Here is a 13,887-nt window from a genome sequence, read left to right on the forward strand (position 1 = left end):
AACTGCACAGATCTAGAGAAAATACTAAAAGCCACTGAATTATACATCTTAAAGGCAATAATAGGGTATATGTATGCTTTAATAAATATTGATATATGTATTATATTTCAATAAAAATTAAATTCACCAGTCTCCTTTTACCTTTTGAAATGGAGTTACTCAAAATTTTTTTCAGATATCATGTTATGTGAAGTAAGCCAGAAGAAGAAAGACAAACACAAACAAATCTTATTTATTTGTGGCATACAGAACACTGGAGGAGGAAATGTAGTAAAAGAGGGATGCGTAGATCCCCCTTGACTCCAGAGTTTAGGAAGGAGAAGGCCAGAGAAGGAAAAATCTCAAAGGAGGAAGAAGAGAACGAGAAGTAATAGGTAAACAGGCATCAGGGCTTCAGTTATACCGTAATATGGGTGAGTGACATAGTCACATATTCAAACCTCACAAACTCAACAACACTGAAAACATGAGATCTTAGCTGCGACCACTGAAACTCTGTAATGTGCCTGTCAAGTTGACAGGTGGGGATGGAGCAGGGTTGGGGTTGGGAGGGATTGCGGGAACACTGGTGGAGGGAATCTGACATAGGAGATGGGGTTGGTGTTGGAATTTTATATGCCTAAAGTCAACTACTAAAGGCTTTGTAAATCATAGTTCTTTAAGAAAAAAAATTTTATTTTTATCAGAGAAAAATGTGTTGTCTTTTTGCAGTGCAAGGGACTGAATCCAGGATCTCATACATGCAAGGTAAGTGCGCAACTGCTGAGCAGTGAAGAACAATATTGAAATAATAATGAAAGATTACAATTTGTCCTCCCCAAGGAAAGTTTAAAGCACATATAAAGCTCACATTACATTTCTATTGGATCACACCAGCCTGTACTATTGGCCTAGCTTAGAGTGTAGGCAAGAGTTAAGTATTTCTATGCTGATTTACTTCTAATTCAGTCCCATAATTACTAATTTTATTTTATTTTTCCCAATCCGTCATTATTACTAATTTTAGAATTGCAAAATTTCATTGATGCCTCTATAAGATATATTTATCATTTTTGTTTCATAAAAAATTATAATGTAGAGGATTGGAGAAGCAATATAGGTGTTAGGATGCTTGCCTTGAGTGCAGCTGACCCAAATATGATCTCCAGCACTGTGTGGAGTCCCCTGAGCACCACCATGGGTAACTCCTGAGCACAGAGTCAGGAATATCCCCGGAACATTACTGGGTGTGGCCCAAATCCTTCCCCTCCAAATATTACAAATGTATGGGCACCGGGGAAAATAGTATAGGAGCTAGGGTCATTGCCTTGTATGCATCTGACCTGGGTTCAATCCCTGGCACCACATGGTCCCTCAAGCATTGCTGGGTGTCGCTCTGGGGGCCCCAGGCATTGCCAGGGTGGCCCAGAGGTCTCAGAACCACAGAGTTTAAGCATCAACACATCCTCATGTCCTAGCATCAAATAGCCCATCACACTGGCCATGGACACAGGGCTCCAGCCCTCCCTGAGCTCCACTTTGGAGACCGTCCCCCAAATTATAATACATAGGTGAACTAATAGAAATTTTTCATTCACAATATTACCCACACGCCCCCACCCCCGTCATCTCCATCTAATTTTTCCCAGAAGAACTTAAGTTTTTTAACTTCTAACTACCCCCTCAATTTTCAGGAAGCCAGCAGTCCTTTCATTCAGAGAAGGAATAAATGGAATAAGCTGGGTATGTGGTGCTGTTCCTACCTCGATGGCCTGGGGAACCACACATCTTCGAGGTCCATGAGGAACTCCTAGCTGGCCAAAGGCATTGGAGCCACATGACAGAACTTGACCATTTTCTGCAAAATACACATACTTAAGTTGCAAATCTAAGAAGTTAAGATACTTGTGACTGATGGGCAAACGGAGAACAATGAGAAGAAGAAGGGGATAAGAGGAACAAGTAGGGGCCCTGCACTTCAGCACATCAACCAGACACCCTATCTCTCTTCCTGCAGGAATAAAAGCACTAGGCCTACTATAGTACTCCACCCAATTCCTCCAAATCTGCTGCACAGAACGCTCAGCCCAACGCCTGGCTGTGTCAGGATGGAAGCGTGCTCAGTCCCCAGCTTCTGCGGGAGGGGATTTCCATTACCGTAACACTCCAGACCTTTCTCCCTGCTGTCCCCCAGTCTCGATGCTTTCCAGCATATCTAACCAAACTAGTGCGCCCGAAGAAGCAAGAGAACATGTAGAGCTTGACACTTCCTCCCGGGCCATCTAAGCTGACACACAGGAGGGGTCTGTGCTTCCTCAGGAAGCAAGAGATGGTCAGGTAGGTCTGAATGAGCAGAGGATTAGCAGAAACACTTTTCCTGTCAATGAACCCTGTCCTCCAACTTAAGCTCTTACCAGTAACCAGCCAATAGTGAGATCTCAAACCATCTGATTGCTCTTTGCACCTCTCACAATTGGTACCAAGTAGGAGTGAGAAGCAGGGCTACCTTACCTACAGACTCCCTCTAATCGAAACACAGGCCCACACCAAGCACTTCCTTAGAGGGGGCCGCTATCTTTAGAGTTCAATTGCTATTGAACTTGACACAGATGAGGAAGGCCCACTGCAAGAAGAGAGCTGGTGACATGAAGGTCTTAAAGATGAGTTAAGAGTTCATCTGATAGCATGGGTAACAGCTGGGGTAGCTCCAAATAGAGAATGTGCTGGCTGCTAGAAAGAAAAATACAGAGTCTGGAGAATAAGAGGCAAGGTCTAAGTTATATCCTTAACAGCTTGTGATTTGGTTGCTACACCTGAGAATCCATGAGGGTTGGAGGCAGAGATGACAGGGTCAAAAGAAGCCAGAGGACTGGGATAAAGAGAGCGCCTAGTTGAACTAAATGGCCAGATAGACAAGGCAAAGATGAACAGAGAAAACAAAGCACTTCTGAGGAGAAGTCAGCTAATAAAGTAATGGCTGCCAGCAGCTGCAAGAGCACCCATGTGACAGAAGTCATCTGGTTGCTGGGACACAGACACATCTGCCTTACAGCCGAGGCCAAGCTGCCCACAGCAATTTGTATCCAAGAGCACATTCCTCAACATCCTTTGGTGCTATCTGGCCTCCCTGGGATAAGCCCGCTCTGCCCAAGCATCTCTACTTCATTTTGAATTCCTCTTTGGCAGAAAAGCCGCCATCGCAGTCACCAACTCTCAATATCCTATGTGTTCTCTGTCAGTAACTTCCTGGGAAATAAGGCACCCCTGCTGGCCAGCTAGCCCAGGGACTTCTGGGCCAGGAAACAATCACCCACAGGTGACCAAGTCCATTGGCAAAAGTTTTCCAGTCCATAGTTTTGCTCTGAAAACTTTCCTTACAAAACACACCCCGTGACTTGCAGTGATGACCAGAAAGAACCTGTGTGTGGGTTTTCTTGGTTGGTCTGCTTTTGTGTGTTTGCAGACCATACCCAGAGATGCTCAGGGATGACTCCTGGCTCTGTGCTCAGGAATCATTCTTGCTGATGCTTGAGGAACATATGGGGGCCAGAGATTCAAACCAGGGCTGGCTGGCTGCAGGGCAAGGAGCCTTCCTATGTACTTGCTCTGGCTACACATGTGTTTGTGTTTTAAAAACACAGAGTTTTTCATTTAACCAGGGTCCTCTGCACCATACTCTTCTCACCCCAAGTCACTGCAGTGATAAAGGAGGAGGAGGAGGGAGTTGTTCAAGTTTTAGAGCAGGTTTCTCAAAAATGGAAGGCCCTGGATTCCATGCCCGGCACTGGGACTCCCAGCAACAACAGTCACAAGGTCAGCTATAGCTAAGAGCAAACTCACCGGTGAGCAGGATAGTGAAATCCCAGCCGCAGGCCACCTGTCGGATGGGACAACCAAGGAGGGACGTGCAGCGGGTAAAGCACAGAACATCTTCTGTGTGGCCCAGCCCCAACTGCCCATCTTTGTTTAAGCCACAGACGAAAAGGCTTCCTTCATCTGCAAAATACAAAGGTGATAGTGTACACGGGGAACTTGTAACTGCCAAGGCGAGCGGAAGGACTTTGCTAAGGCAGAGGCAGAGACCTAAGAACTTTTTCCCACCTGCATTCAAAAGCCATGTTTTGTTAATATTTTTCTTTACAGAGGCAGAGTCCTAAGAACTTTTTCCCACCTGCACTCAAAAGCCATGTTTCGTTAATATTCTCTAGACAAATTCCTTAGGGTCAAGAGGTTCAAGTCTATAGGATAACATAACCTCAGGTAGTTTAGGTTTATTGGGTTACTCCCATCACCGTGTTCTCATTCCTCTGTGTTTATTTGTAACTTCTTTCTTTGTGTTCTGTTGACTTGTAAATGTTGTTGTTCTCTTCTCCTTGAGTCCTTTGCATAGTTTATTCAGAGCCATGTCCTTTTGTATGGACACAGGAAGACTGCACCAAATGCTATGCTTTGTAACCTGGGAGTCATTTGACTCTACATGATAGTTTCCTCCTGGGCATCTGTTCTCTCAACCTAAGCCTCAGTTGCCCTTATTTCCTAGCACCCCCAAAAGCAGGGTCCCGATGAGAGTAACCCAATAAACCTAAACTACCTGAGGGAGGCTATGTTATCCTACGCAAGTCTATTATTTAAACGGAACCCCCACATTGTATTACAGCAGCCAATCAATCTCTAAACTTAACACCTACTGAATAAACAAATATTGATTCAGTGTTTAGAATGTGCCAGATACTGTTTGAAAAGCATTCCATGATGGACTGATTTATCCCAGGAAGCGTAACAAAAGTATGTCATGCTAAACCTAGTCGAGTTATATCAATCACTTAATTTTTTCATAAAGCACCATGATTTATTAAGTTAGGTTTTAAACATACAATGTTCCGGCACTGATCCCACCACCAGTGTCAACCTCCTTCCACCAGTGTTCCCAGGTTCCCTCTCCTATCCACCCTCCACCCACCAGCCTGCCCTCTTAACAGGCACCTTTTTAAGTTCAGTTGTTAAAGTTTAGGGCTCATGATTTCAGTGCTGCTGACTTTGTGGTTTGGATATGTATTTAGCCCTATCATTTCCTACTGCCACCGATGTACCTGAATCCCCTTAACCCCTGGCCCCCCTCTCACCCTGTGCTTCTCAGCTATTTCTTCTCTACCTCCCCTCCGTTCTATTTCTTTCCTTCTCCTCCCTATACTCTGGAGCTAAGAGTGATCTAGGCATCACCCCTTTATACCATTACGTTGCCTCATTCAGTTTTTCCAACTATCACATATAAATGATATCACCCTATGTTCACCCTTCTTCTTCTGACTTACTTCATTTAACATGATCTTCCAATTACATCCATGTTACTGTGAACTGCATGATTATGTTAATCTTTATAAATAAAGCTGTAAAATACTGTTTGAAAAAGAATTTTGGACCAAACGCAGTGGGGTTTGTGGGCTACTTGTGGTGTGGTGTCTCAGAAACCATGGAGTTTTGGGGATTGAACCCTGGACTCCCATAGGTAAAGCATTTTGAGCTATCACTCTGGCACACAATTTTTTTTGTTTGTTTTTTTAGGTCACACCCAGTGATCTCAGGGGTTACATCTGGTTCTGCACTCAGGAATTACTCCTGGCCTTGCTGGGGGACCATATGGGACACCAAGGATCAAACCTGGGTCAGCTGCATGCAAAGCAAACACCCTATCCACAGTACTATAGCTCTAGCCCCTACAAATTTAATTTGGAGGAAGAAACCCACAAAGGTTTTCACCAAACCCACTTTTGGTGCTCAGGACTCATTAAAGCTATAATGCAGCCCTGATAACTTGGATTCTCTTCATCCACCACTATTACCCTTGAGAAATAATCAAGGTAACTGGGATGGAGGAATGAAGCCATTTGCACAAGGTCACATAGCTAATAAATAACGAGGTAGGACTTGACCAGGTCCAGAGCCCAAATTCTTAAGCAAGTTGCAATCAAGCTCACCTTTGAAAGATCACAGTGTTTGTAGTGTTTGTTAAGTACTATCTATCTTAAGAACTGTGAGGAGAAATCAAGGAATATGCAAGTTTCCTGTTCTCATGGAAAATTCATTCCGACTGCAAACACTTTCAGCAAATACAGAGTATAAAATGTGATATATATAGAGAGAAATATAGACATATATACATATATTGCAACTCTACCACCAAACTGTCTTGTAGTTTGAAACAATGTTTCTCTGAGACTCCTGTGTTGTTAACCCACTCGTGTGGGTTAGCTCTGACACTCTCAATTCTCTTACGATAAACTGACCTTTTCCTCTAGAAAACACAAAAGGCTGAAGGAGGAAATAAAACACCTGCATGACAGGGTCTCAGAGGAAGTCACCTGTGACAACTGCAGAGTGGCCGCCTCCACCAGTGATCCTCTGGACACTCTCCGGTTTGCAGAACTCTGTCAGCTGCTGGGGCAGAAGTACATCTTCCTTATGGCCAAGGCCAAGTTGCCCATAGCTATTTGCACCCTAAAGTTAAAATAATCTAAGGTTAAAAAAAAGGACACCATTAATTTATTAATTTCTATTTACCTGCAGGCTGGAGCGATAGCACAGCGGTTGGGCATTCGCCTTTCACGTGGTCGACCTGTGTTTGATTCCTCCGCCCCTCTCAGAGAGCCCGGCAAGCTACCAAGAGTATCGTGCCCGCGCGGCAGAGCCTGGCAAGCTGCCCGTGGCGTAGTGGATATGCCAAAAACAGTAACAATAAGTCTCTCAAGGAGAGATGTTACTGGTGCCCGCTTGAACAAATCAATGAGCAATGGGATAACAGTATTTACCTGCTCCTATCCTCTTCACTGTGATATATCTCCCAGAGCCCAGAATAGATGAGACTTCACAGGTTTGTTCTTTTTTTTTTCTTTTTTTTCCTTTTTGAGTCGCACCCAGTGATGCTCAGGGGTTATTCCTGGCTCTGCACCCAGGAATCATTCCTGGCGCTGCTTGGGGGATTATATCGGATGCCAGGGATTGAACCCGGGTTGGCCGTGTGCAAGGCAAATGCCCTACACATTGTACTATTGCTCCAGCCCCCCCCCGTTTTTTTCTTTTTAAATGTAGGAGTACTGCTATTTATTCAGCCACTGATTAAACTGAAACAATACTTTCTTTTTTAATTTTTTAATTGAATATCCGTGGATCAGACCATTACAAAGCTGTTCATAATTGAGTTTCAGTCATACAATGATCCAGCACCCATCCCTCTACCACTGTACATACAATTCCCACCACCAATTCTTCCTATTTCCCTTCCACCATCCCCCAACACCCCACCCTCCACCCCCAACCTCCTTCTATGGGAGGTACTTTCCTTCTTATTCTCTCTCTCCTTTTCCTTTTGTGCACTATAGTTTGCAATACAGGTACTAAGAGGTCATTGTGTTTCTTCAGGGCATTTGGTATTTTTATCGGGATGGTAAGGCTGGAGTAGCTTTTTAACTGGGTGGCAGCTTTGGGGTGTGGACGTGACTGCCAGGACTCCCAGAAGTACAGGAAGGTAGGGGGAGGTAGCCCATCCCTGACCCCGAGAAAGCCTGGAGATTTCAGTCACAAAACCGACATACCAGAATTTTCAACAGATTATGTCTCAGTGAGGTCCATCATGAGATGATAGTGTCAGGAAGGGGATCTGACGACGATTTTTGATTGTGGAAGCAAGCAGCTGTCAGTGCTCTGCTTGGGTGGGCATCAGGCTAACACGTCCCCCTCTAATTTACTCTGGTCTGTTCAGCCTTGCGTGGGTCCAAGATTAACTGTGGCTTTTGATCTCTTTCAAGATTTATTTATGGGTCTCTGAAGCAAGGTCAGTAGAAGAACATACAGGGTGGAGCTGTAGTTGGTTCACAGCAGTGACTGCCAGTGCTTCCAGGGGTATTGGGAAGTGGGTGGAGGTAACCTTTCCCAACTCCATGAAAGCACAGGCATGTTCTTAAAGAGAAAGTTACCAAATCACACATAGAAGTGGTCCAATGCCCAGTACACCAGGTTTCCATGCAAGAGGCACTCTTAGCATTCATGACTTAGCCAAGAATATGCCTCACTTTCTCTCCCAGGACCCCAGCCTTTGGGGGACAGCACAAGAGCTCCTTCCTGCCCCATTTCCAGGATTACAATATGTAGGTACCCTAAAACAGAAATGATGAAAGGGAAATAGGTACAAAGTGGATGGGAAATATATAAGACTATTTCACATTCCTTCTCCCCTACACCCTCACTGGGAAAACTGGCAATACTTTTCTGTAATCAAAGATAATGAAGGACTGTATGCCTGCCAGGAAAGACCATCACTGCTATATGATTGGTGCAGTGAACACAGTTGGTAATGATTTCAAAGGACCTCTTCAAGTGCAGAACTTTACAACTATAAGATCCATGTGCTGAGATTCCTATGGGGAACAGACTGCCACTTAGTGGGCAATATACCATTGTTAGGAGCAGGAGTAGAGTAGATAGGGGGTTTGCCTTGCACACAGCCTACCTGCTTCTATGCTCAAGCACAGCCAGGAGTGATTCTTGAGCACAGAGCTCGGGAATAAGCCCTGTGCACCACAGCTGTGCATACACAAAAAAATGCAACTACTATATAATAAAGGTTCATTCTCCTAGTCTCAAACCTTTGCCACCAGCTGTATTTCAAGTTTGGAATTGTATAGACTTTAGTAAAAGAATTCATTATGTAAATTCTATACACTGCTGCAAGGTCAAGAAACACAAGCAAAGCAACAGTAGTTATTTCTTCAGGGAAAAGCACCAGTACTCACAGTAAAAGGCAAACATTATAAACAGTCTTATTTTTATTTAGGTGAGATTGGGTTTCATAGAAATTTCTGCATCCAAACCTGAAGGGATTGTGGGGGTATGAGGAGAATCTCAATAAGATTTCAGAGTTCTTTATCATTTCTCCAGGTATTTGCTACTCGCTGGTTCTTCCCAACCAGAAGTAAATGTTTAAAATGTGTGCTCTTTGGGGAGAGGAAAAAAATGAAAAATAATTAATAAATAAAATGTGCACTTTTTAACAAACCTGGAAGAGGATAATTGATGTAACGTAATTACAGGGGAAATGCACACGTGCCCTTGGTCATCCCATAGCCTCTCTGGGCTACAAGAACACAGGCTGGAAGCATAAGCCACGGCCAGGCCACAGGTCCCTGAAGCCCTCAGAGTAGGTGCCCTCGGGGTATGGCCCTCAGGATAAGGCACCTATATCCTAGCAATCAATGACTAATGCTTCTCCAAGAGCTGGAATTTCACTCCAATCCTCACACCCATGGAAAAGATGAGCACTTTCACTCTCATTTTACAGAGGAAGAAGCTAAGCTTCCAAAAGATAAAGAAATATTCCACAGTCACACAGCTGGATGCCAAAAAGCTTCTACCTGTCATAATACCACAGTGTCATAAGGAGGAAAATTGCATGGTGCGCCAGCCCAGAGGTCAACAGGCAGCAGGCTAATCAGATGATCAGGGGGATAAAGCAGGTACCTCCTTGAAATGTATATAATATTATAAGGCACTGCAACTTCAATAGAAAGGAAATAGTACCCCAGTACCTCTATTCTCTTTTTCTGCCTAAGTTCTTTTCCCAGTACTCCCTGACTTTATGTATTTGTTTACTTCCTTCACTATAAAATACATACCACAAGGACAGGAATGTCATCACTCACTTAACCTTCCCTTGCACATGAAACTAGGCTAGGCCTGAGAAGGTGGGCAAATGTTTTTGAATATAAGACCCTCTGAGCCCCAAGAAAAAATCAGTGCACAGTGTAACGTGGAAAGCATATCCACAGGATTTCTTCATCAGCCCTGAGGTCTCTATGGCTACCCCATGTCTAGGATCACCAGTTGCTGAACAGAAAATTGAGGCACAGGTATTAAATATTTGTAATGAAGTGAGAAGCCCTAATTTCATGATAAAGCAAAAGAAAAATGGCATTCAACTTATTTCAGTTGAATTTGCTTTCATTCCTTAGGAAACCTCCTATAAACCAACACACACACACACACACACACACACACACACACACACACACACGATGTCCAGATCACCCTTGGTGCCAGAGTATAAAGAAAAGGAAAGAAATTAAGGGGGGCAGAAGAGGCAGACAGGAAGCAACTGGGGGTCAAAGGTATTCAATACATCAGTGGCATAAAGGAGTAGCGTAGCTAAATGTCAGTGTCAATAACACTGAAACCAAATTTTCAAAGGTACTGTCAAGGTGGCAGGCTGGAGGGAGTGGGACAGGACCTGGGGACACCAGTGACAGGTAGTTAATGCTGGTGGTGGGACTGGTGCTGAACACTGTATGTCTAAAGTCAACTGTGAATAACTCTGTAAATCATGGTCACTGTCCCAGTCACTGTCATCCCATTGCTCATCAATTTGCTCGAGCAGGCACCAGTAATGTCTCTCCATTGTGATGTCTCTCCATCACTGTGCAGGCGAGATACTGTCAGTAGCTTGCCAGGCTCTCCAAGAGGGGCAGAGGAATCGAACCTGGGTCGGCCGCGTTCAAGACAAATGCCCTACCCATTGTGCTATCGGTACTTTGATAAAATTAAATTTTTAAAAAATTTTAAATAAAACTACCCACATACACATATATATATATACTCAAAGGAGGTAAATCCCCTCATTAGTGACTGAATCATGAAACCCTAAACTCATGAAACCTCCAAAACCTCAGAATGCAACTGTACATGGCAATACAAGCTAGAGGCTGGAGAGATAGTACAGTGGGAGGGACGCGTGCCTTGCACGTGGCTGACCTGGGTTCTATCCCTGGTCCCCTGAGCCCAACCAAGAGTACTTCCTGAGTGCAGAGTCAGGAATAACTCCTGAGCATCACTGGGTGTAGTCAAAACCCTTGCCTCCCCTCCCCCCACAAAAAATGGGGATCTAATACAATAAGAGCAGGATCATTAAGAAGAAATCCCTTTGTAACTTTCCACATGGTGATTCAATAAAAAAAAATTAAAAAAAAAAAAAAGAAGAAATCCCACAGAGGCGCTCTGGCAAAGAAAAGAGCCCTGTGAAGAACAGCAAGAAGGTAGCCACAGAAAGCCAAAGTCGTCTCAGAAAAAAAGAAAAGGGGCTGGAGCCATAGCACAGCGGGTAGGGCGTTTGCCGTGCACGCGGCCGACCCGGGTTCGATTCCCAGCATCCCATATGGTCCCCTGAGCACCGCCAGGAGTAATTCCTGAGTGCAGAGCCAGGAGTAACCCCTGTGCATTGCTGGGTGTGACCCAAAAAGAAAAAAAAAAAAACACCTGGGCCAGGAGGCACCATGCTCCTGCAAGGAGTTCAAATCCCCTGTGCCAAAGTGTGATCCCCAGAAGCACAAAAATAAATAAAAATTTAAAAGACAAGAAAGAAAACCGAATCTTGGACTTATTTTCTACAACTGCTGTGAAAAAACATTTCTATTTCTGAATGCTCCCCATGAGCCCTGCTCACTGATTTCCTCTCACCACCAGTTCTCCAGCCCAAGATTACTCTCAAGCCTCCAGCTCCGAAGCCCGTTAGTTTCAGCAGTACCTTTGTTTCAGTACACACATGATCTTATCTAAAAGGCTTTTCTATGGGACCTTTCCCTACCTGGGCTAAAGGCTGAGAAAGCAGCCCCCACAAGATAGCACAACCAATCCCCACCTCCACAGACCCTCAGCCAGACTCAGGGTATACCATCTCTCCCTTCCGCCAGTCTGCTGCCTTACATTCAACAAGTGCTGGTACCTGTAATTCGCTTGTTTTAAGGCTGGACTTGCTTTCATTAAGAAAAGATTTTGGGGGACCAAGCGGTGCCAGGTATTGAACCTCAGCCTCATGAGTGCAAAGCATGCCCTGCAACCCTCTGGACCATCCATCTCACTTGCAGGATTTTTTTTTTTAATTGAATCACTGTGAGATACAGTTACAAAGCTTTCTTGATTGGATTTCAGTCATAACAATGTTCCAAAACCCTTCCCTCCACCAAGTGTACATTTCCCACCACAAACCACCACCAATATCCCCTGGATCCCTCCTGCCACCCCCACCTCCCCAGCCTGCCTCTAGGGCACTTTTCTCTCTCTCTCTCTCTCTCTCTCTCTCTCTCTGTCTCTCTGTCTCTGTTTCTCTGTCTCTCTCTCCCTCTGTCTCTCCCTCTCCCTCTCCCTTTCTCCCCCGCCCCCCCCTCCCATTTTGAGCATTACGATTTCACCTGCAGGTTTTAAACTAGCCCAGACACACTGGATTTCACAAAAAGAAAGGTGCTATTATGCCCCCATGCCCAGCATGCGACTTTCACGCCTGTGATTTTCCCAAAAGATCAACACAGAGGATTGCACAGAAAACGGAATCAACTCATTCATTCGTCAACAAGTACTTACTGGGTCCCTTAAACAGGGAGGCACAAATCAAGCACCGTGAGCAAGACAGGTACAGCAGCGGCGGCAGCAGCAGCAGCCCATGGGACGCTGACATTCCAGGCCAGGGGCTTGACATGAACAAATGGCTCGTCCCCTTACAACTGGGATACGTACAAAGCAACACCATAGGACTCCCCATCTGCTCGCTCGGCGTATCTGGCCCATGCCCACCACGCAGAACTGAGCCCCCCCGACCCCCACCTGGGGGGCTCCTCTCGCCCAGCTACAAACACATCAAAGAGATCCTGTGTCTCGGCCGGGCTCCGGGCGAACAAACCCTGGGCAGACACCCACGCCCCTGGCATCGACAAAAGGACGGGGTGGGGGGGTCCCCGAGGAACCGTCGCCCAAGGGCTAGGTCTCCGCCTCGTGCGCGGCCAAACAACGCAGGCCTCCCCGCAAAGGATGCTGCTCCTGCCGGGCTGGGGCGCGGCTGAGTCCAGGCCTCTTGGAGAGGAGGCGCACAGGTGGCCCCGCGGGGCGGCGCTGGCACCGAGCGTGTCTGTCCAGCCTCCCCGCCTGCCAGGCGCTCTCCAGGCCCGAAGGCTCTCCCCGAACCACACGTTCTTCCCCAGGCGGCGGCCCCTCCGCTTCGGACCCCTCCAGCTTAGCAGGCCCGAGGTGGGGTGGAGGGGGAGGGGGCTCTGGGGAAAGAGGGGGTGATCGCGTCCCCTCCAAGCCCTTTCATGCTCAGCCTCTTCCAGCCCAAGGGTCCTGCAGCCCAGAGCCCACTGGCTCCGATCTGGGCAGCGCTAGTCCTGGATCGCCCCCATCGATGCTCGCAGCGCTCAGCATCCCAGCGCCCCGCGGCCCCAGCCCGGGGGCGGAGTCACGTACCCAAGCGAAGAGCGCGGCCGCTGCAGGGGCGGCCTCCGAGGCGCCGGGCCCGCGCTCCATGCGGGGACGCTCCGCGAGACGCTTCCGGGAGGGGCCGCGCGGAGGCGGAGCTTCCGAGGGGCGGGGCCGCTAGGAGGCGGGGCCAGTGAGCGTGGGGGCGGGGCCAGTGGGCGCGGGGCGGGGCCAGTAGGCTCGGGGCGGGACCATTGAGTGCGGGGCGGGGCCAATAGGCGGGGCCAAGCGGGACCGGCGGCCGCCCTCAGATCCGCCTCCAGGGTCGCCTCCTGCACAGCCTCTTTCCGTGCTCGTTCACACGCTCACTCCCAGCCTCTCCCGGTTTTTTTTTTTGGTTGTTTTTTTGGGGGGCGGGGGGGATTTGCTTCCCTAGAACACCGTTCGCGCTTTTTCCCTTTTTTAGTAAGAATTCAACAGGCGCGTGCCCCACGTTCCACCGTGCACAGAGCTCTCGGTTTTTATGTGTCGTGGATCCCACGACAGACCCAAAGTAAAGGCTGATAGGCACCCAAAAAAAGAAGGGCTGACAGGCAAAGATTCTAGCATTATTTGTTTGATAAGGAAGAACTTGAACCCGGGAGGGGACGGAAAGAATCCAGTGTCGCAGGCTGAATTCCC

General features: G+C 46.8%; 1 protein-coding gene across 10 annotated transcripts in view; it reads right to left on the reverse strand.

Annotated features, from left to right (window-relative positions):
* The window catches only part of SERGEF (secretion regulating guanine nucleotide exchange factor), a 277,657-nt gene extending 264,293 nt beyond the window's left edge, over window positions 1–13,364 (reverse strand). For 7 of the 10 annotated variants that reach the window (XM_055142481.1, XM_004621666.3, XM_055142479.1 and 4 more), the window contains exons 1-4: window positions 13,255–13,364; window positions 6,339–6,474; window positions 3,820–3,975; window positions 1,743–1,837 (exon numbers count right to left, since the gene is read on the reverse strand). In XM_055142481.1, coding sequence (XP_054998456.1) covers window positions 1,743–1,837; window positions 3,820–3,975; window positions 6,339–6,474; window positions 13,255–13,314 — 447 coding nt within the window. In that variant the 5' untranslated portion in view covers window positions 13,315–13,364. The remainder of the gene's footprint in view (window positions 1–1,742; window positions 1,838–3,819; window positions 3,976–6,338; window positions 6,475–13,254) is intronic. The other 3 variants (XM_055142485.1, XM_055142484.1, XM_055142483.1) reach the window with 1 other exon arrangement.
* Between the last annotated feature and the right edge of the window lie 523 nt (window positions 13,365–13,887).

The sequence above is a fragment of the Sorex araneus genome, chromosome 6, assembly GCF_027595985.1.
Source record: "Sorex araneus isolate mSorAra2 chromosome 6, mSorAra2.pri, whole genome shotgun sequence".
Classification (NCBI taxonomy): domain Eukaryota; kingdom Metazoa; phylum Chordata; class Mammalia; order Eulipotyphla; family Soricidae; genus Sorex; species Sorex araneus.